Consider the following 23,533-nt stretch of genomic DNA (forward strand, 5'->3'; position numbering starts at 1 on the left):
TGTTTTCAATTAAAATGGTAAAAAAGAAACAAAATTAGCTTCTTAGCAAAGAGCAATTTCTTAAGCAAGAATTTTGCCAAGACTGTCTGGGAGTGGTCTGAGTGTGGAGGGGGAAACAGAAAAGTAGCTGTTATTGGCAGAGAGGTTTGGAACTCTCTTATTGGTCTATTAACCAATTTACCACCTGGTGACTCCATCCCTCCCAAACAGGTTGAAATTTCTCATCTCCACACCAAACCATCCTTCAACGCTTGTTAGTCTTTGACTGGGATTTCTATTCGAATCTCAATTGTATTTCCTAGATTCCTCACGTCCGTTCTTCTTGCCTCCTCAAAACGCTTTGAAGGAGAAGATCCAAGGGCAAAAATGTCCATTCATTAAAGCCTACCTTGTACATGTTTGTTCTGTGTAACTGTGTTCTGTTCTTTGGGTGTTTTTCAATGGAGTAGGAAGTTACAACTTCAAGCGTACACGAACACTCGATACTTTTATAAATATACATTATTTAACGTTTACTGTGTACCTGTGCTTGTCCTGATTGTTAAAGTTGTCCGTTGGATTTGGAATGCATAGTTTTTTATAAAAAATTGCATTATATGCGTCCCCTGCCAAAACAAAAGAATCTGCCATGAAATGATGGGCTGCTTCTTCTCCATTAAACAACGACTTCCTTGGCAGAGGTCGCGTAAAGTTACAGATTACAGCACCCAAAGAAAATAAATCAGTTACACAGGACAAACATAGGTACAAGATGGGCATTAAACAACTGACATTTTTACAAGTATCGACTGACAGCGACTCGATGTAGTCAGAGGTTCAGTCCGCCCACACTCGTCGCTACTCAGCTCCATCGTAAGTCGTGGAGTTGAGTTCTTGGCTACCACCCGTAAGGCCTTCTTTTAAAAAAATTGTTTACTCTCACATGTAAACTCCACTGACATGTCACTCTAAGCTCTGCCCAAAGCCGTCATCCAACCAATTAAATTAGTTCTGCCCTTAAAGTGGAGCCAGAGACGGAAGAGGAAGCGAGACATCCCACACCCTCATTTTTTGTGGTTCATATACAGTAAATTAACTAAGCAGACCAGACCCAGCTGCTATCGCATTGGTGCTTATGGGAGAGCCACCCCTTAAGCAGACCGGAACTGAGAATAAAAAAATTCAATGGTAAACGGCCTGAGTAAGACATCTTCATTTAACCACCATCTTTGGTGGAGCTTCACTCAGAACAAGATTGAGGATAGGATTCACTCCTGAGCACAATTCCAGGGCTCTTTCTCAATTGAGGCCTAGATTCAATCTGGAGAGTTCTTGTCTGAGGTTGTGAACAGAAAGTTTGCTGAGAAGAACAAAACATAAGGTGAACTGAAAGAGTTTAGTTTTCTGTGAGCTGATTGGTTGCATCGTTTCACAAGGGGAATGAATCAGACTTGCATTGTAAGCAAGAACAGATGATCAAGTTCAAAGCCTGAAGCACCCCAAAAACACAGACAAATGCTTAAGGGAGATTTTTTTATAACACATTTCAATATTGCAACAGCCATCTGTTTTCCTAACAGGTAAAAATCATCAAAAAACTAAACAAAGAAAATGTGTTTTAATATTCCAAACAAATATTCCAAACACACAAGTTCATTGGCAATGGCCCTACATTTAAACAATAAAACCCCTACACAGCGAGCAGATATTTTCAACACATTGTTCTTCAAAGAAATTATAAAAATATATTGCATTTTCAAATACATATTTACAGTATTAAACATTTTGTAATGGTCGAGTAGTAAACAGAGGGGGGGGGGGGGGGGGGGGGGGCAACGACTGAGTTAAATCGCTATAGTGAAAGATCCATTTTGGTGTCTGCGTATACAGGGGTGGTGAGACTTTCTAAATATGTGCATGTGTGTGAGTCTATAGGGCTGTGTTTAACTTCTAAATCTTTAAATTCTGATCTTTTTCCTCTTCTTGGCCTTTTGACCAATCAGATTAGCTCTTTCTACAATAATTGGGCAAAATATCAGAATTGTGCCTGTGTAAACGCAGCCTAGGAGTATCTTTTGGGTTTATATTTGTTAAGGCAAAACAGCTACAGAGAGAGAGGGGAGACTGGAGAGGGAGAGTATGTAGGGAAGAGAGGAGAACATATACTGGTAGTCCTTTCATACCAGATACCTCACTATTACAATAATCCATCTATGAACCAAACTGAACCAATAAAACATCTACTGTGTAGCTAGCAACATGAGTATGATAGAAATCAAATAATGCCCCAAAACATGTTACCTACGATTAAATGTTACCGGTTTTGTAAAATACATAATACTGACAAATGGGAGGGGCTTGTGACTGCACAGTGGCGGGTTGTGGGATTTGTAGGAAAATTGAGAATATGGTATGTGTGCAACCATGTTGTATAGCTATGGCCCCTATGTTTGGGTTAAATCATGTCACATTTTATTTTAAGCATTTTCCAGAAATGAGAATTAGACCAAAAATGAAAGCAATTGTCTGAGGATGGTGCTGGACCTCCTAACATAAAAAGAAAGGGGGACAGTTTGATGAAAAAGCTTTAAATAAAGGTTATAATCCACATCATATGACATGATTAACCAAAACACAGGGCCCTATGTCAGCTTGAATTGCTGCTGCGCCCCCCCCCCCAAAAAAAGTAAAAAATAAAACATCACTATGACATTCTGAAATACTGCATCTATAATGCAACACATTGATACCATACCTCCAGCGATACTGGACTCAAAATGTATAAGTCCTATATCAACTACTGTAGATTTGTTGACAGTATCAAAATGATTCAATACCCTTGTCTATGAGAAGAAAAAATAGTCAACATACTATAGTGTAAGTCCTCTTCATAATACCTTGTTCAGTACAGAACACCTGTATTCAGTAACAGAATCCCTCAAACTGTAAAAAAAAAAATATATATATTTCATGATTTACACTGAAACAAGAGGACATGTGCTTTGCAGCATCCTTAAACACAAAATGTATTGTATTATTAATTAATTTATTAAATCAAGTATGTCTATTTGACCCTTGTAACCGCTTCCCGTCAGGAGGTTGTGTGAGAGTCTGTAAACTGTAAATGCATAAATAAAAATGAATAAATATTATATATACTCTATGTCAGCTTGAGACTTGATCTTTATTCTTAACAGTGCAATATACCCTTGTAGTGACAATGCTTTTTAGACAGGAAAAATATATTAGCGAGACGCTACATGATACCACTGACATCCCGGCTAAGGGACTTTAGCCATTCCACACACTGAGAAAACACAGGGAGAGCAGAGACAGTTAACATAATTTTTTTAGAAGAAATATCAATTGTGTAACAGACGAAATAGAAATGAACAATCAAACACACGTAAATCCTTTGTTTCGATTTACACAAACTCCTAGTTGTTTTTAATCAGTATTTTTTTCCTGATTGGTCGGGCTACGACATGACACGGCCTGGGCTCCGCCCACACTGTGGGAACCAGTCACTTGATCGCACTTCAGCGGCCGGGATAGGAGGGTTTTAACCACTGAACCGAGACCAGTTTTACAATGTCAGCCATGTTCGACAGACAGAACTTTCTCCATTAGTACCTTATCCTACTGTTCTGAGATCAGTGGTAGAGGGCCAGCCCTGTTAGATGAACATTACTTCTCAACCAGGGTGGTTTTAACCTCAGTTCTGGGACCAGTTGTTCAGTAGTGTAGAGTATCACTTGAGGGGACAGTTGTTCTCCATCAAGGAAATGTTATTACCCCATGTTCTGAGACCAGTGGTACAGTGCCAGACATTTTAGATGGACAGTACTTCTCTATCAGGGTAGTTTTAAGTCTCTTTAACCACTGATCCAGGGCCCGTTGTCAGAGAGGAGATCTAGTCGATTCGGGTCAGTGTGCAGACAGAAGTAGTGTGACTTCCGACAGAGTACGTTGATCACATGACTGGAAGACGCCTCCTTCCCAAGGACTTAAGAGAGGGAGGAGGGGGGAGACAAGGAGGAAGAGTGGGTGGGTGCAGTGTGGGCGATATCTCTGCCCATCTCACTATCCCACTTCATTTCATCCATCCGGATGAGAGATGAGTCTCTCCTCTCTGAAAATCCTTCTATCCATCCATCCGTCTGTCCATCCGTCTGCACGTGTATGTATCTATGTGTGTGTGTGTGTTAGACCTGCACCCCTCTGCCGTGCATCTGGATGACCTGGGCTCTAAGGGTCTGTAAGGCAGACAGGATCTGTTTCTGGTGCTCCAGAGAGGTGATGCCTAGACTCAACACATCTCTGTGGAGAAGACCACAGCACAAAGACATCCGTTAGACTATACCAACTCATGATATTCAGATGCACAAGCACAAAAAGCAAGGCTTATGGCAAACACACACTTGTTTATGCATCAACGCTCGCTCGCACTCACACACGCTCATTTAGAGCCACTCACTGGACTGTCATACGGGCCACAGACTCCAGGTAGCAGTATCCTGCAACGGTGAAGTTGTCCTTGTAGCGCCCCATGTCCACCGCATCCAACCACTCCCCTACCGAGTTAAAGGAGGGGAACGAGGGAAGAGTCCGCTCTGCCAAGGAGATGGAGGAGCCTAGAGGGAGGCTTCCTAGCTGAGGGAGGGTTCTACAAAGAGAAGGGGAGAGAGATCAGGGAGAGAGAGAGAGAGAGAGAGAGATTTCAGGGAGGGATGCATGAGTCTATAATTATCATTAGCGGTAGTATTTCTACTCTGATATCAAAACTCAGTGGGACGTGGGGAACCTGCTTCGACAACATAAACAAACCATACCCATGTCAACCCATGTTGGCTAGCAGAATCTGTTACCTGTTATCCTGTATGTTAACCCATGTTTAGCCCATGTTAACCATGGTTTGCAGTGGCCTATGTCCTACCTGCGTGCCAGTGTGGAGGAGCCGATGCCGTCAGGGCTGCGGATGTTCTTGCTGAGAGCAGAGTGGATCTGGCTGAAGGTGGGTCTCTCTGTCCTCTCCTTCTGCCAACAGTCCAACATCAGCTGGTGGAGGTGGGGTGGACAGTTCATAGGGGCGGGCAGGCGGAAGCCATCCTCTATTGCTTTGATCACCTAGGACGAGAGGAGAGAGAGGAAGGAGTGTTAACTTCCAGGGAGAAATGTTGATAGTGAACGATGACTCCGTCTTAGTCCAAAGTGGCTTCAGGAGATCTCCTACACCACAATCACACTCAAACAATATCCCTTTACACAAGGTTCTCTCAAAGAGCTAACCCATCAAACAGATTGGTCTCCCATAAAGAATGCTCCTAAACACAACACTTCAAAAATATATTCTCTCCCAGTTTTCTAACACTGTGCTCCCTAGAAAAAGCTCACCCGCCAATAAAAATGTTGAAAATGTTCCCTTGAACCACATTCACCAAAAACACTGTCCTCTTCAGTTCTATCCTGACCTCAATTTAACCAAACAGTGTTCAGAAAGTGTTTCTACATTGGCTAACATTTTCCATTTAATCAGAGCTAAAAAGCAAAGGGCATGTTAGAGCAGCATGTGGGCTTGGTGAGTTAATGGTGATATTATGTATCCGTTTAATGCATTAATATGTCAAGCACTCAGCCAGCTTGGCCTTTGACATTTCATCTGGAGAGTTTAGTGCTGTGAACATAGAGGTAGATACAATGTCTGGATAGTAATAAACCATCACGGTTCAAGTCCTATCTGAGGGAGGGTTCATAGTCATTCATTTCAACATTACATGGTCGTCTATTTTGTTGTTTTATTGTTCAGTTTATGTGGAGCGTTTTCGTAAGGAGTCATTTTAGACAGCATATTAGCATGAACAAGCTGTTGGCTTAAAAGTTAACTTTGTGAACTTTGTGAACTCTGATGAACCCTCTATCTACTCTAATACTTGTAAATCCCCTTCATGATGCTGCCTTGGATCAAAGGCACTTTGAAATCACATTGTCTCACTTTGCTCTTCAACAAAGTCTTACGCAACACTTTCCGCTGTGCTCGTCTGAAGTTTAGTTTTCTTCAAAAGTCAAAACAAAACTCTCTCTCGGAAAAGAAGGAGGGAGGAAGAAAGGAACAAAAACCCCACGCTCATCGACGTGAAAATACTACGCTTCTCTCACAAACCGGTGGTGGCGGGGTCCTATCGGTTGGACAATCTCCTCACCCTCCTAAAATAGCTACACTTTCATTTCCTTAAAAAAGAGAGCGTCGCTTTCTGCCGGGATTTTAGCCTTCCTCTAAGAGTGGGGCGCGTGGTGGCACTTTGGGACGGCCACTAGAAAGGGACGTGGTGTCCTTATGAGAAACAGGATTGGTCACGGAGCTGAAGTGGACTTATGCCAGAGATTTAGAGCCAAAATAGTATTTTAGAGAAGCACCTGTGGCTTTCCCTCTTTAATAAGATCTGAGCTATCCCAAGTCAAAGAGTTCACACAGTTTTAGAGGGAACAGAAGAGAGAGGGAGAGAGAGCAAAAGGGAAGAAGAGAACGTTTAAATAGAAAGGAGAAGAGAGAGATGAATAGGTAGAGAAGGAAAAAGCACAGGGAAGGGGGTGAGGGAGGGGACAGAGATGCACATGCGGAGAGCGTGAGACAGACAGAGACGGAGAGTGAAGGAAGAGAGAGGGGATGCAATGGAGATAAAGAGCGAAGGGAATGAGTGAGAGAGAGAGAGACAGAGGAGCTTCAGAGAGATGAGCTAGATAAAGAATAGAGGGGAGGAGAGGAGAAGGTAGAGTATAGAGAGAGAGCCAGTCACTCTACTCACGTCCTGGTTGCCCATGTCCCAGTAGGGCCTCTCTCCGTAGGACATGACCTCCCACATGACGATGCCAAAGCTCCACACGTCGGACGCTGAGCTGTAGCGGTGGTACTGGATGGCCTCTGGGGCTGTCCACAACACTACACTCTTCCCCCCATGCTGAGCGAGACAGAGAGAGAGAGATGTTCAACTCCACACTTGACATTGGACATCTTGTATGAACACGTTTCATGTAGCCTGCCTCGTCACTGCACTAGGGTCTACAGTTAAACATCCTACTACACTCTGCATCCCATATACTGCCTCAAAAGAACATTAAAACAGAAAATCTAATCTAATCAACCACTCAACAAAGAGAGAGTGAAAACAGAGAGAGAGTGAGAAAGAGAAACCACAGGGAAACCCTGATTCATTATAGAAACTATTTTAAATCCGTCAGCACTGCACACATCAGATTCAACACAAAGACGAAATACAAAGAACATACGCGATTAAACGCGAACCTCTCCCACCGGCTTCAATGCGCTTCTATAAAGACTTAATTGTCATTTTAATGTATGATTTATTTTTTAGCATTTTCTATAAAATATGATTTTTAATGTATGATTTTTATAGCATTTTCTATAAAATAGGATTTGTATATTTATTAGGCGTAATATATTTAATCTGAGAAAATATCAGCCAGTTCTCTCAGCAGTGTGGTCTATATGGGTAAAGACTAAACAAGGTAGTGAATAACCTAGTACCTATCACAGTGAGTAGTCTCACCAGTGGTGAAGATGGCCTACATAACTATGGGTAAAGACTGAATAAGCTAGTTAACAATACGGTTTAAACAACAGTTCGTATCAGTCAGTCCCTCACCAGTGTGGTGTAGATGGCCTCTATGGGTAAAGAGTAAAGACTATACTATTTTTATTTTTATTGTATAACTAGTAATATACTTTTGACTAATAATATAATATCAGTCAGTAGTCTCACCATTGCGCTGTAGATGGCCTCTATCTTGTCCTCTTGGAGGGGTCTGAAGCCGGACACCTTGCAGCCCAGGCTGGCGTTGACCAGTACCTTGTGGGCGGCAAGGCGGCGGTGGACGAAGCCCATCTCTGTCAGGTACTTCATCCCAGAGGCCACCCCCCCCAGCATGTTTATCAATTGGAGCACAGAGAGCTGGCCCTCGTGCTTCTGGGAGGGAGGGAGGGAGGGAGGGAGGGGGAGAGAGTGGGTTAGGACCATAGATATATATAATTAGGGTCCAATGTTTTCCAGAAATCCTGGTCGGAGGTTTCCGGATGTCCTGCTTTTTTCCTCCTGTTTCCGGGAATTTCTGGAAAACCTGGGAATTTTGGGAAAGTATTTGGCAACCCTAAATATAACACTGATATATTTAATTGTGTGGTTAGGACAGTGTTTCTCAAATGGTGGGTTGGGACCAATGATATAGAAACACGTATGAAATGGAATATACACTACCGTTCAAAAGTTTGGGGTCACTTAGAAATGTCCATGTTTTCGAAAGATTTCTTTTTTTTTTGTCCATTAAAATAAAATAAAATAGATCATAAATACAGTGTAGACGTGGTTAATGTTGTAAATGGCTATTGTAGCTGGAAACGGCAGATTTTTAATGGAATATCTACATAGGCGTACAGAGGCCCATTATCAGCAACCATCAGTCCTGTGTTCCAATGGCACGTTGTGTTTGCTAATCCAAGTTTATCATTTTAAAAGGCTAATTGATCATTAGAAAACCCTTTTGCAATTATGTTAGCACTGCTGAAAACTGTTGTGCTGATTAAAGAAGCAATAAAACTGGCCTTCTTGAGACTAGTTGAGTATCTGGAGCATCAGCAATTGTGGGTTCGATTACAGGCTCAAAATGGCCAGAAACAAATAACTTTCTTCTGAAACTCGTCAGTCTATTCTTGTTCTTAGAAATGAAGGCTATTCCATGCGAGAAATTGCCAAGAAACTGAAGATCTCGTACAACGCTGTGTACTACTCCTTTCACAGAACAGCGCAAACTGCCTCTAACCAGAATAGAAAGAGGAGTGGGAAGCCCCGGTGCACAACTGAGCAAGAGGGCAAATACATTAGAGTGTCTAGTTTGAGAAACATACGTCTCACAGGTCCTCAATTGGCAGCTTCATTAAATAGTACCCGCAAAAGACCAGTCTCAACGTCAACAGTGAAGAGGCGACTCCGGGATGCTGACCTTCTAGGCAGAGTTGCAAAGAAAAAGCCATATTTCAGACTGGCCAATAAAAAGAAAATATTAAGATGGGCAAAAGAACACAGACACTGGACAGAGGAAGATTGGAAAAAAGTGTTATGGACAGACAAATAGAAGTTTGAGGTGTTCGGATCACAATGAAGAACATTTGTGAGATGCAGACCAAATGAAAATATGCTGGAGGAGTGCTTGATGTCATCTGTCAAGCATTGTGGAGGCAATGTGATGGTCTGGGGGTGCTTTGGTGGTGGTAAAGTGGGAGATTTGTACAGGGTAAAAGGGATCTTGTAGAAGGAAGGCTATCACTCCATTTTGCAACGCCATGCCATACCCTGTGGATGGCGCTTGATTGGAGCCTATTTCCTCCTACAACAGGACAATGACCCAAAGCACAGCTCCAAACTATGCAAGAACTATTTAGGGAAGAAGCAGTCAGCTGGTATTCTGTCTATAATGGAGTGGCCAACACAGTCACCGGATCTCAATCCTATTGAGGTGTTGTAGGAGCAGCTTGACCGTATGGTATGTAAGAAGTGCCCATCAAGCCAATCCAACTTGCGTGAGGTGCTTCAGAAAGCATGGGGTGAAATCTCTTCAGATTACCTCAACAAATGGACAACTAGAATGCCAAAGGTCTGCAAGGCTGTAATTGCTGCAAATGGAGGATTCTTTGACGAAAGCAAAGTTTGAAGGACACAATTATTATTTATATTAAAAATCATTATTTCTAACCTTGTCAATTACTACATTTCCTATGCATGTTGCTATATTTCCTATTCAAACTCATTTCATGTATGTTTTCATGGAAAACAAGGACATTTCTAAGTGACCCCAAACTTTTGAACGGTAGTGTACGTAACTTTGGACCCCTGGTGTGTCAAAATACATTTCAGTGCAACAGAGAACAAACTCAGTTATGAAGGATTAAATAACAATGTGAGAAATGTTTTGTCTGTACTGTTCGTTATGTGGCATATAAGCCCAATGATACACTATATGCCTAGGGATTTATTTCATACCAACATCTTACGTAAAGTTTGGAAACTAGACCAGGAGTCATGGTGAGGTAAACACTGTGTTACAAGAGCACAAAAAGACACATGCACACACAAAGTATGCACACACACTTACCCTGAGGAAGGAGTCCAGGGCCCCGTTGGACATGCTCTCCAACACAATCATCATGGTGTTACCTGCACACACACACAGGGTTATCAGTATAGTCCAGTTGGCTCAGGGGCAGCAGTGGTTATGCACGGTCATCCTTCAGCCAGTGTGAGCAGGATGACCTCACAGTCACACCAATAACCCTACACACACACACACACACACACACACTCCTCACCCTCGCTGAGCGCAGGTGGCCAGGGTGTATCAACATAGTAAAGGGAGAGAAGACAGAAACAGGAGAGAGGGGGACAGTGGGAGTAGACACTGGGGTAGGAACGAGTGAATGGGAGAAGGGAAAGAAAAGACAGAAAGAAGAGGTGAGCTTTTATTGAGAGTGGTGGGAGAAGGAGGGAGAGATGGTGAGGGAGAGAGAGTAGTCAGGAGAAAGGCAGGAAGCTGTGACTCCCCTAGTGACCAGATGGTGTTTGTGTGCGCGTCAGACAGAGATGGAGCATAGTAACATGGAAACTGAGCTCTCTCTCTCTCTCACACACACACACACACACACACCTCTTGATTTTTGTGGCTGGGATCTAAGTGCCTCATAAATGGACACTATCAGTCCCCCTCAGGCCCCCTCTATTGCAGTCAGACAGACAGACTGGAAGAGAGGAGAGGCAGACAGGACTGTTAAATGTATGTTTTAAGTAGCCCTATATTTCTGTTATTATGGTGCTACCACTCTGTTATTAGTAAGCCTGCACAGTAGGCAAACTGGAGATGGACCTGGCCTGAGTGTGATGGTGACTATGTACTGTGGTAATACGGTGAAGTAAACGTTGTTAAACTGGAACCTAGTCGTTGTGTCATTTTAAGTTAACATTGGTAGCAGAGGATGGCTAATAACTACAATGTGCCACCTCGCTTTGACGAGAAGAGGTCGTATGAAAAATGAACTTGGAATCGTTACAAATCTGGACGAGAAAAAGCAAGCACTTGCGGTGGTATTATCGCTTGAGGGAAGAGCGAGAGATACAGCACTGGAAATATCCGTGGAGGATTTGAACAAGGATGACGGTATGAGAACTTTGATCAGAGCACTGGATTCTGTGTTTACATTTACATTTTAGTCATTTAGCAGACGCTCTTAACCAGAGCGACTTACAGGAGCAATTAGGGTTAAGTGCCTTGCTCAAGGGCACATTAACGTCATTTAGCAGACGCTCTTAGCCAGAGCGACTCACAAATTGGTGCGTTCACCCTATAGCCAGTGGGATAACCACTTTACAATTTGGGGGGGGGGGGGGGTTAGAAGGAATACTTTATCCTATCCCAGGTATTCCTTAAAGAGGTGGGGTTTCAAATGTCTCCGGAAGGTGGTGAGTGACTCCGCTGTCCTGGCGTCGTGAGGGAGCTTGTTCCACCATTGGGGTGCCAGAGCAGCGAACAGTTTTGACTGGGCTGAGCGGGAGCTATGCTTCCGCAGAGGAAGGGGAGCCAGCAGGCCAGAGGTGGATGAACGCAATGTCCTCGTTTGGGTGTAGGGACTGATCAGAGCCTGAAGGTACAGAGGTGCCGTTCCCCTCACTGCTCCATAGGCAAGCACCATGGTCTTGTAGCGGATGCGAGCTTCAACTGGAAGCCAGTGGAGTGTGCGGAGGAGGGGGGTGACGTGAGAGAACTTGGGAAGGTTGAACACCAGACGGGCTGCGGCATTCTGGATGAGTTGTAGGGGTTTAATGGCACAGGCAGGGAGCCCAGCCAACAGCGAGTTGCAGTAGTCCAGACGGGAGATGACAAGTGCCTGGACCAGGACCTGCGCCGCTTCCTGTGTAAGGCAGGGTCGCACTCTCCGAATGTTTCTTAAAGAAGAGAAATACTGTGCCTACGAGGCGTATTCAAACATTGACAGTGTTACTAGAGACATTACGGTTGCAATGACGGACTACATAATTGATTTAGAACAGAGGTACAATAGGATGCACAAGTATGACATGGTTCTCGCGGATGCAGTGTTAGCAGATACTGCCTGTCTGGATGGTAGGGAGATACAGTTGGCTTTGACTGATTGTACTGTGCTGACTTTTGCGTCAAATGAAGTCGGCAATAAAAAGGATTGTGGGTGAAAAGACGTCTGTCACGCCAATAACAGATGGAATGCAAGTGAGTGACGTGACATATTACACTGAGTAGAGAAAAGGCGCCAACCAGTCACGTTCTCAAGACAACCAGACGAGGGCACCATTGCCCGGCACAAATCCACTGGACAGGTATGGAAGGAGATCAAAATGTGCTATTTGTCAAAGCACTTACCATTGGGTTAAAGACTGTCCTAATAAAAATTAACAAGTTAAACTAACAGAGGAAAATGTAAACACAGAGATGGAGTAGTGTAACATTACACTGTTTTCAAAAGAATCTGCTTCTGAGATCTTCATAGTTGAATCCTTAGGATCTGCTGTGATTGATACTGCATGAACACACACAGTGTGTGGTGCAAAGTGGCTTGATAGCCATGTCAGTGAACTAAATATGAAATATGATTGACACACCAAGCAACAGAGTTTTCAAATTTGGAAATGGGAGAGTCGTCCATTCTACCAAGAGAGTCAAGATACCAGCAAAAATTGGTCAGACTAACTGTCACATTAAAACAGAAGTGGTCCCTGCAGATATCCCCTTTCTATTAAGCAAAGCTTCCCTCAAGAAGGCAGGGGCTGTACTAGACATAACAAATGACAAGGCAGTGATGTTTAAACAACCAGTTACCATTGAATTTACTACCTCAGGCCACTATTGTATAAACATTTTAGACAAAGACATCACACTGAGTCCATGTAAAAATGAGATTCTGATGGACACAGAGCACATGGAGATTCTGACAGTCACAGAGAACATATGTACAATGATCTACATGAGCTAGGACCAAGTGTGTGGTACCTTCACATAATCGACCACTTCACACGTTTCAGCGCTGGAAGCATTGTGAATACAATTCCTGGATAAGTGTGCATGGCCCACCACAGAAATTGTAAAGTGACAATGGAGGAGAATTCAATAATAATGAAATAAGAGAAATGGCGGAGAAATTCAACATGGAAGTAAAGCCAACTGCTGCATACAGTCCATGGAGCAATGGACTTCTGGAGAGACATAATCAAACACTCACAGAGATCATGCTGAAAGTGAAGCAAGACAATGGATGTGACGGGAAAACAGCCCTAGATTGGGCTTTGATGGCAAAAAACTCAATGCACAATGTTCATGGCTACAGCCCACACAAACTAGAGTTCGGGCAGAACCCTAATCTTCCCTCTGTACTGGTTGACAAGCCACCAGCACTAGAAGGGACCAGTGTGAGTGCATGGGTGGGACAGCACTTTTCAGCACTACATGCAGCGAGAAAAGCGTTCACTGAAGCAGTGTGTTCAGAGAGAACTCGCAGGGCTCTGCGTAAACAGCTTCGACCCACAGATGAGAAGTACGAGACTGGAAACAAAGTGTACTACAAACGAGTTGACTGTCAAGAGTGGAAAGGACCGGGAGTAGTCATTGGCCAAGATGGTGTGGTGATATTTGTGAGGCACGAAGGCACCATTGTCAGGGTGCATCACTCAAGATTGCGGAAAGTAAATGATCAACAAGCTGGAGGGGCTGTTGCTGAGAATCAGCCTCCTACTGAAAATGACAAAAAGGACATATTAACAGACACAAACCTACCAGATGTCGCATCCAATGATATGGACACAAACTGACACAGGAAATGGAGCAGAGACCTTCAACCATGACACAGGTAATACTGTTGAGGGTTCAAATTAGGAAACGATCAACAACAGCGACATGTGTTAAGACAACATGGTTGTTCCAATCTGAAAACTGGAAAACTGTTAAATACATGGACAGAGAAAGTGGTATTCCACACACAGCAACAGTAATTGGACGCGCAGGAAAAGCCAAAGGTGGGTGTGTACCCTTAAAGAATCCTTAACTGGAATAGTGCCAAAAGCATGTCTAGTTGTTGGAGGTTTTGAGGAGCTGGCTGCTAAAGAACTCCCAAAAGACTCACTGAGTCACTCAGATTGCTGCTGACAGTGATCTGCCAGAAAAAATGGAAACTTCATTCCATAGACATCAAATCTGCATTTTTGCAGGGAACAGAGCTGTCAAGGGACATTCACATCCGACCTCCGCCTGAAGCTAAGAGCGAAGGAACACTGTGGAAACTAAAAAAGTGTGTGTATGGCCTGGCAGATGCATCACTCTACTGGTACATAAAGTCAAGGCAACAATGCTGAGTACAGGTGGAAAAATGTCACAAGTGGATCCTGCAGTCTTCTATTGGCTTGATCAAGATTGCAATGTGACTGGAGTACTTGCCTGTCATGTTGATGACTTCATCTGGAGTGGCTCATAGACCTTTGCTACAACTGTGATTCCACACCTCAAAGTTGTTTTCCTGGTCGGCCACAAAGGAACAAACAGCTTGCTGACTGTCTGAGTAAAAAGGGAGCATCCGGTCTTGTGCTCCTAAAGGCTCTCAGTAATGGAAAGTGGCAGCTTGAGTAATAAAAACCATTTGTAATGGGGAACTTAAATAATACTTGGAACATTTAATTATTTTGTTGATGTTTTATTTGTCTATAAAGAAAAGTGGGAGTTTGTTAAGTTTATGTTTTAAGTAGCCCTATATTTCTGTTATTACGGTGCTACCACTCTGTTATTAGTAAGCCTGCACAGTAGGCAAACTGGAGATGGACCTGGCCTGAGTGTGATGGTGACTATGTACTGTGGTAATACGGTGAAGTAAACGTTGTTAAACTGGAACCTAGTCGTTGTGTCATTTTAAGTTAACAAGGGCTACACTATTACACTATTACATTACACCGTCACTCGTTCTATCACATCAGACGTCTATGTTATTATGCAAGACTAACATACAGAACTACTGCTTCACACTCACTATCTAACTAACCTATCACTACAACACTCCACTACCATGTCCCACATTTAGCTAGCAGCACGTCTCGGTCTCTCTAATGACCCTCCCTGCAGCGCTGCAGACCTCGGATGGAGGGATGGAGGGAGAAAGGAGGAGGGAGAGGGAGAGGTGGTGGGGGCTGACAGGTGGGCTGTGGGGGTGGAAGGGGTTGAATGGCGGGCTAGTGGGGGGTAAGCAATGCAATGCAGGTGATTTGCAATCTGAGGGCGGTCTGTGTGTGAGTTTGAATGACTGTGTATGCGCGCCCGTGTGTGTGAGCACGCGCATGTGCGAGGCGGTGGGGTGTGTGCGAAAGTGGGTTTCAGAGTCCCGCTGTGTCTCTAGCACCAATTACCGTATCCAGCACATCTGCTGCAGACAGTGTGTGTTCAGGCAGGCAGGCACCGCTCCCATCCAATCCCATTCCTCCCTACCCTGGTTCTACCTCACCTGACTCACACGCACCCTGCCCTCTACAGTACCCCTCTGAAACGCTCTAAACCTCTCCTCACCTACCTTTCTCCATTCTCTCCTTTTCCATTTATCCTTTCCCTGCAGGACCTCAACTGCTGTCTGTGTCACGTAGTAATCGTATGGGGTTTGTGCGTTCTGTTCAGTGGTGGAGGAAATCTTATTAGTTTTTCAGACAGTCGCCCCCTATAAAGCATAGTAAATAGGAGCTAAGTGTAAGTGCATAGGGGCTAGGGGTTCATTTGTGATTTAGGTAACTAGCTCACCGCTGGTGATGACCCCCTCCAGACGGACGATGTTGGAGTGGTCAAACTGTCCGAGAATCCCGGCCTCGCTGAGGAAGGAGCACCTCTGTTTCTCTGAGCAGCCGGCCCTCAGCGCCTTGATGGCCACCGGAAGCTCCCGCTTACTGGGCAGCTTGAGACAGCCACGACACACCTCCCCAAAGTCACCTGCAGGTGGAGACACATAGAGAAGGTTAGAGAGCGGACTACAGTACTGGTTTATCAGAGAGAGAGGGGGAGAGAGAGAGAGCTGGAGAGAGAGAGAGAGAGCTGGAGAGAGAGAAAGAGAGCTGGAGAGAGAGAAAGAGAGCGGGGGAGAGAGAGAGAGAGATAGAGAGAGAGGGGGGAAGAGAGAGAAAGAGAGAAAGGGAGAGAGGGCGGGGGAGAGAGAGAGCGGGGAAGAGAGTGCGGGGGAGAGCGAGAGAGCGGGGGAGAGCGAGAGAGCGGGGGAGAGCGAGAGAGCGGGGGAGAGCGAGAGAGAGTGGGGGAGAGCGAGTGGGGGGAGCGAGAGAGCGGGGAGAGAGAGAGAGCGAGGGAGAGAGTGAGGGAGAGAGAGAGCGGGGAGAGAGAGAGCGGGGAGAGAGAGAGCGGGGGAGAGAGAGAGCGGGGGAGAGAGAGAGCGGGGGAGAAAGGGAGAGAGCGGGGGAGAAAGGGAGAGAGGGCGGGGGAGAGAGAGAGGAGGAGAGAGAGTAGGGGAGAAAGAGAGAACGGGGGAGAGAAAGAGTGGGGGGGAGAGAGAGAGCGAGAGAGGAGGAGAGAGAGCGGGGGAGAGAGAGAGCATCGAGAGAGAGAAAGAGAGCGGGGGAGAGAGAGAAAAAGAGAGAGAGGAGGAGAGAGAGAGAGCGAGAAAAGGAGACAAAAGACAGGTCAAACAGGGAGGAGTGAAAATTGGCAAAGAAAAAGAATACTGTCTCAGTACCTGTGTGCACGATTCTCTCTATCTTGATGCTGGAGTTGTCTAGTTCTTTGGCAAAGGCGAGGACAGCCTGCACCAGGTCCTCACAAGTCGCTGGGTCTATGTAGGTCCTCCGGGTCGGGATCTTAACTGTGGGACACAGACAGTCAAATAATATTACAACCTGCACAATCTACCACAACACCACAGAAATTACAAGTCAGTCCTATTTGTGAATCACAAAACCGTATTGACAATACTAAGGCACGCAAAATAAATCACATAATTCGTTTGACAACTACTGTATGGATGGTGTTTTAAAATGTGAATACATCATTTGTCTCGTCACCCTTTTCTCACCTATTGAACTATTTGAAAAAGGAAAGAAAAATGGGAATCAACCACATCACTAATTATTTGTGCATCGCACATTTCCTCGAGACAGAGTAGCTCAGTTCAAGGGGTTTGTCTATTAGACTTCAGAATTGTTGAGAAAAAAGCTAATCATCTTCACAAGGAACTAGGGCAGGAAATAATTGGCAGGAAACAGAGGAAATGCTGAGGTAAAAGCCTTTGAGTGTCCCTTTGTTGCTTTGTTAGCAGAGTTTATTTCACAAAAAGCAACCTAAAAATACCTGCATCAAAAGGAGGTGATATTCAGTTCCTATCCCACAAGTATCTGTGAACTCACACTAAATGTCTGTCCTGTGGAACTCTTGCCTTCTAACCTGTACTAAATGATTTGATCTGTACATGCTCCCTTTTATTGAGCATCTTCTGTAAATGGTGAGGCTCAGTGACTTTGTCACTAGTGATACATTTTATTCTCTGCCCTAAGTCCATTACTAGTCACTAAACCCTACTCAACCCTGACTAGCCCCTAAGCCTTTAACTACTATGTACTAGGCCCTAAGCCTTTAACTACTATGTACTAGCCCCTAAGCCTTTAACTACTATGTACTAGCCCCTAAGCCTTTAACTACTATGTACTAGGCCCTAAGCCTTTAACTACTATGTACTAGCCCCTAAGCCTTTAACTACTATGTACTAGCCCCTAAGCCTTTAACTACTATGTACTAGCCCCTAAGCCTTTAACTACTATGTACTAGCCCCTAAGCCTTTAACTACTATGTATGACTGTAAGTCGCTTTGGATAAAAGCGTCTGCTAAATGGCATATTATTATTATTATTATTATTACTAGCCCCTAAGCCTTTAACTACTATGTACTAGCCCCTAAGCCTTTAACAGGTAAGCCAGTTGAGAACAAGTTCTCATTTACAACTGCGACCTGGCCAAGATAAAGCAAAACAGTGCGATAAAAACAACAACACAGAGTTACATATGGGGTAAAACAAACATAAAGTCAAAAATACAACAGAAAATATATATACAGTGTGTGCAAATGTAGTAAGTTATGGAGTTAAGGCAATAAATAGGCCATAGTGCAAAATAATTACAATTAGTATTAACACTGGAATGATAGATGTGCAAGAGATGATGTGCAAATAGAGATACTGGGGTGCAAATGAGCAAAATAAATAACAATATGGGGATGAGGTAGTTGTGGGCTAATTTCAGATGGGCTGTGTACAGGTGCAGTGATCGGTAAGGTGCTCTGACAACTGATGCTTAAAGTTAGTGAGGGAGATAAGAGTCTCCCTAAGCCTTTAACTACTATGTACTAGGCCCCTAAGCCTTTAACTACTATGTGGCCCATAACCAATGACCAACACGTTTACACTCTAGCCAATACACTGTAACCACTAGCCAATGGACTCTTAGCCTTCAATACCTAGTCTTTGACCGCTTATGCCAATGTGGAGTCACCCCCCGGGACAAGACTAGTTCTGGGTAGAAGTTACCCTTAGAAACAGATCTAGGATCAGGATAAACCTGGATAAATCTGACTTCTAATCATTACTTGATTATTCTGAGGATTCAAAACCAGTGGTACTTAGAGCCTACTTCTACCAAAGAGGCAGTGCCTTCCCAGAAGCCTTTGGGCCAGACTGGTTCTGAAATATGATTACAACTCTAAATCGACCAGGTCTCGACTCACTGTCTCATAAAGGCTTATTGATCACACACACACACACACACACAGACACACACACACACACACACTAAAGTCTGATTGCAGAGCAAATTAAAGCTTCTCCATTCCAGCTGGCCTGTGTTGAGTGGAAGGATCGAAGACCCTCTTTTCCCGAGCAATGTTTTTTTTAACCACACAAGAAAATCTCTCAGTGGAGGAGTTATTACTTTTATTTAAAGTAGGCCAACACCAGTCTTGATTCATTCTGCTCTCCCTCCCTCTATCACTCCCTCTCTCTCTCAATTCAATTCAATTTAAGGGCTTTATTGGCATGGGAAACGTATGTTATCATTGCCAAAGCAAGTGAAGTAGATAGTAAACAAAAGTCAAATAAACAATAAATATTAACAGTAAACATTACACTCAGAAGTTCCAAAAGAATAAAGACATTTCAAATGTCATATTTATATATACAGTGTTGTAACAATGTGCAAATAGTTAAAGTACAAATGGGAAAATAAATAAACATAAATATGGGTTTTATTTACAATGGTGTTTGTTCTTCACTGGTTACCCTTTTCTTGTGGCAACAGGTCACAAATCTTGCTGCTGTGATGGCACACTGTTTTTTCACCCAGTAGATAAGGGAGTTTATCAAAATTGGGTTAGTTTTTTAATTCTTTGTGGATCTCTGTAATCTGAGGAAAATATGTGTCTCTAATATGGTCATACATTTGGCAGGAGGTTAGGAAGTGCAGCTCAGTTTCCACCTCATTTTGTGGGCAGTGTGCACATAGCCTGTCTTCTCTTGAGAGCCAGGTCTGCCTACGGCGGCCTTTCTCAATAGCAAGGCTATGCTCACTGAGTCTGTACTTAGTCAAAGCTTTCCTTAAGTTTGGGTCAGTCACAGTGGTCAGGTATTCTGCCACAGTGTACTCTCTGTTTAGAGCCAAATAGCATTCTAGTTTGCTCTGTTTTTTTGTTAATTCTTTCCAATGTGTCAAGTAATTCTCTTTTTGTTTTCTCATGATTTGGTTGGGTCTAATTGTGTTGTTGTCCTGGGGCTCTGTGGGGTCTGTTTGTGTTTGTGAATAGAGCCCCAGGACCAGCTTACTTAGGGGACTCTTCTCCAAGTTCATCTCTCTGTAGGTGATGGCTTTGTTATGGAAGGTTTGGGATTCGCTTCCTTTTAAGTGGTTATAGAATTTAGCGGCTCTTTTCTGGATTTTGATAATTAGCGGGTATCGGCCTAATTCTGCTCTGCATGCATTATTTTGTGTTTTTCATTGTACACTGAGGATATTTTTGCAGAATTCTGCATGCATAGTCTCAATTTGGTGTTTGTCCCATTTTGTGAATTGTTGGTTGGTGAGCGGATTCAAGTATTTTTAGCCAGATCCTAATTGGTATGTCAGATTTTATGTTCCTTTTGATGGCATAGAAGGCCCTTCTTCCCTTGTCTCTCAGATCGTTCACAGCTTTGTGGAAGTTACCTGTGGCGCTGATGTTTAGGCGGAGGTATGTATCGTTTTTTGTGTGCTCTAGGGCAACGGTGTCTAGATGGAATTTGTATTTGTGGTCCTGGCAACTGGACCTTTTTTGGAACACCATTATTTCTGTCTTACTGAGATTTACTGTCAGGGCCCAGGTCTGACAGAATCTGTGCAGAAGATCTAGGTGCTGCTGTAGGCCTTCCTTGGTTGGTGACAGAAGCACCAGATCATCAGCAAACAGTAGACATTTAACTTCAGATTCTAGTAGGGTGAGGCCGGGTGCTGCAGACTGTTCTAGTGCCCTCACCAATTCGTTGATATATATGTTGAAGAGGGTGGGGCTTAAACTGCATTCCTGTCTCACCCCACGGCCCTGTGGAAAGAAATGTGTGTGTTTTTTTGCCAATTTTAACCGCACAATTGTTGTTTGTGTACATGGATTTTATAATGTTGTATGTTTTTCCTCCAACCCCACTTTCCATCAATTTGTATAGCAGACCCTCATGCCAAATTGAGTCTAAAGCTTTTTTGAAATCAACAAAGCATGAGAAGACTTTGCCTTTGTTTTGGTTTGTTTGTTTGTCAATTAGGGTGTGCAGGGTGAATACGTGGTCTGTGGTACGGTAATAAAAATTTGACATAAATGCCAATTTGACATTTGCTCAGTACATTGTTTTCACTGAGGAAATGAACTAGTCTGCTGTTAATTATAATGCAGAGGATTTTCCCAAGGTTGCTGTTGACGCATATCCCACGGTAGTTATTGGGGTCAAATTTGTCCCCACTTTTGTGGATTGGGGTGATCAGTCCTTGTTTCCAAATATTGGGGAATATGCCAGAGCTAAGGATGATGTTAAAGAGTTGAAGTATAGCCAATTGGAATTTGTGGTCTGTATATAATTTCATTAAGGATACCATCAACACCACAGGCCTTTTTGGGTTGGAGGGTTTGTATTTTGTCCTGTAGTTCATTCAAAGTAATTGGAGAATCCAGTGGGTTCTGGTAGTCTAATAGTTGATTCTAAGATTTGCATTTGATCATGTATATTTTTTTGCTGTTTGTTCTTTGTTATAGGGCCAAAAAGATTGGAGAAGTGGTTTACCCATACATCTCCATTTTGGATAGATAGCTCTTTGTGTTGTTGTTTGTTTAGTGTTTTCCAATTTTCCCAGAAGTGGTTAGTCTATGGATTCTTCAATTACATTGAGCTGATTTCTGACATGCTGTTCCTTCTTTTTCCGTAGTGTGTTTCTGTATTCTTTTAGTGATTCACCATAGTTGGGTTGAGACAGGGATACAGTTTAAGCCCCACCCTCTTCAACATATATATCAACGAATTGGCGAGGGCACTATAACAGTCTGCAGCACCCGGCCTCACCCTACTAGAATCTGAAGTCAAATGTCTACTGTTTGCTGATGATCTGGTGCTTCTGTCCTTTGCCACAAGCGATTGAGGGGAAATTAACGGATATTAAGACTGCATGACTGTACAAGAAACACACACACGACGAGATGCATGTAGACCCACCAAAGAGGGATGAAACTGCTTCATGTCATTCACATCGCACAGTCTAACTGATGGTTAGATGGGCAGCAATATATAGCATGCTAGAAGGGCACCACAGAGACTTAAAATGTATAATTATCAATGGGGAGGCGGGGGAAGTGTGTATATGTGTGTGCTTACAGTGGCTTGCGAAAGTATTCCCCCCCCCCCCCCCCCTTGGTATTTTTCCTATTTTGTTACCTTACAACCTGGAATTAAAATAAATTTTTGGGGGGGTTTGTATCATTTGATTTACACAACATGCCTACCACTTTGAAGATGCAAAATATTTTTTATTGTGAAACAAACAAGAAATAAGACAAAAAAACTGAAATCTTGAGCGTGCATGACTATTCACCCCCCCCAAAGTCAATACTTTGTAGAGCCACCTTTTGCAGCAATTACAGCTGCAAGTCTCTTGGGGTATGTCTCTATAAGCTTGGCACATCTTGCCACTGGGATTTTTGCCCATTCTTCAAGGCAAAACTGCTCCAGCTCCTTCAAGTTGGATGGGTTCCGCTGGAGTACAGCAATATTTAAGTCATACCACAGATTCTCAATTGGATTGAGGTCTGGCCTTTGACTAGGCCATTCCAAGACATTTAAATGTTTCCCCTTAAACCATTCGAGTGTTGTTTTAGCAGTATGCTTAGGGTCATTGTCCTGCTGGAAGGTGAACCTCCGTCCCAGTCTCAAATCTCTGGAAGACTGAAACAGGTTTCCCTCAAGAATTTCCCTGTATTTAGCGCCATCCATTATTCCTTAATTCTGACCAGTTTCCCAGTCCCTGCCGATGAAAAACATCCCCACAGCATGATGCTGCCACCACCATCCTTCACTGTGGGGATGGTGTTCTTGGGGTGATGAGAGGTGTTGGGTTTGCGCCAGACATAGCGTTTTCCTTGATGGCCAAAAAGCTCAATTTTAGTCTCATCTGACCAGAGTACCTTCTTCCATATGTTTGGGGAGTCTCCCACATGCCTTTTGGCGAACACCAAACGTGTTTGCTTATTTTTTTCTTTAAGCAATGGCTTTTTTCTGGCCACTCTTCCGTAAAGCCCAGCTCTGTGGAGTGTACGGCTTAAAGTGGTCCTATGGACAGATACTCCAATCTCCGCTGTGGAGCTTTGCAGCTCCTTTAGGGTTCTCTTTGGTCTCTTTGTTGCCTCTCTGATTAATGCCCTCCTTGCCTGGTCCGTGAGTTTTGGTGGGCGGCCCTCTCTTGGCAGGTTTGTTGTGGTGCCATATTCTTTAAATTTTTTAATAATGGATTTAATGGTGCTCCGTGGGATGTTCAAAGTTTTGGATATTTTTTTATAACCCAACCCTGATCTGTACTTCTCCACAACTTTGTCCCTGACCTGTTTGGAGAGCTCCTTGATCTTCATGGGGCCACTCAAAACAGGTGTATATATACTGAGATCATGTGACACTTAGATTGCACACAGGTGGACTTTATTTAACTAATTATGTGACTTCTGAAGGTAATTGGTTACACCAGATCTTATTTAGGGGCTTCATAGCAAAGGGGTTGAATACATATGCACGCACCACTTTTCCGTTATTTAGTTTTTAGAATCTTTTGAAACAAGTTTTTTTTTCATTTCACTTCACCAATTTGGACTATTTTGTGTATGTCCATTACATTAAATCCAAATAAAAATCCATTTAAATTACAGGTTGTATTGCAACAAAATAGGAAAAATGCC

The 23,533-nt window shown here is 43.5% G+C and overlaps 1 protein-coding gene across 1 annotated transcript in view; it reads right to left on the reverse strand.

The window, feature by feature from the left end:
• Window positions 1-4,184: 4,184 nt before the first annotated feature.
• LOC311110003 (ephrin type-A receptor 7-like) overlaps window positions 4,185-23,533 on the reverse strand; it is a gene marked incomplete at both ends in the record, with an annotated part of 174,100 nt that continues 154,751 nt past the window's right edge. The window contains 8 exons of the mRNA XM_084152959.1: window positions 4,185-4,299; window positions 4,457-4,645; window positions 4,916-5,106; window positions 6,783-6,935; window positions 7,758-7,961; window positions 10,141-10,202; window positions 15,835-16,020; window positions 16,772-16,897. Coding sequence (XP_084009085.1) covers window positions 4,185-4,299; window positions 4,457-4,645; window positions 4,916-5,106; window positions 6,783-6,935; window positions 7,758-7,961; window positions 10,141-10,202; window positions 15,835-16,020; window positions 16,772-16,897 — 1,226 coding nt within the window. The remainder of the gene's footprint in view (window positions 4,300-4,456; window positions 4,646-4,915; window positions 5,107-6,782; window positions 6,936-7,757; window positions 7,962-10,140; window positions 10,203-15,834; window positions 16,021-16,771; window positions 16,898-23,533) is intronic.

The sequence above is a fragment of the Coregonus lavaretus genome, assembly GCF_964263955.1.
Source record: "Coregonus lavaretus genome assembly, chromosome: 3".
Lineage (NCBI taxonomy): Eukaryota > Metazoa > Chordata > Actinopteri > Salmoniformes > Salmonidae > Coregonus > Coregonus lavaretus.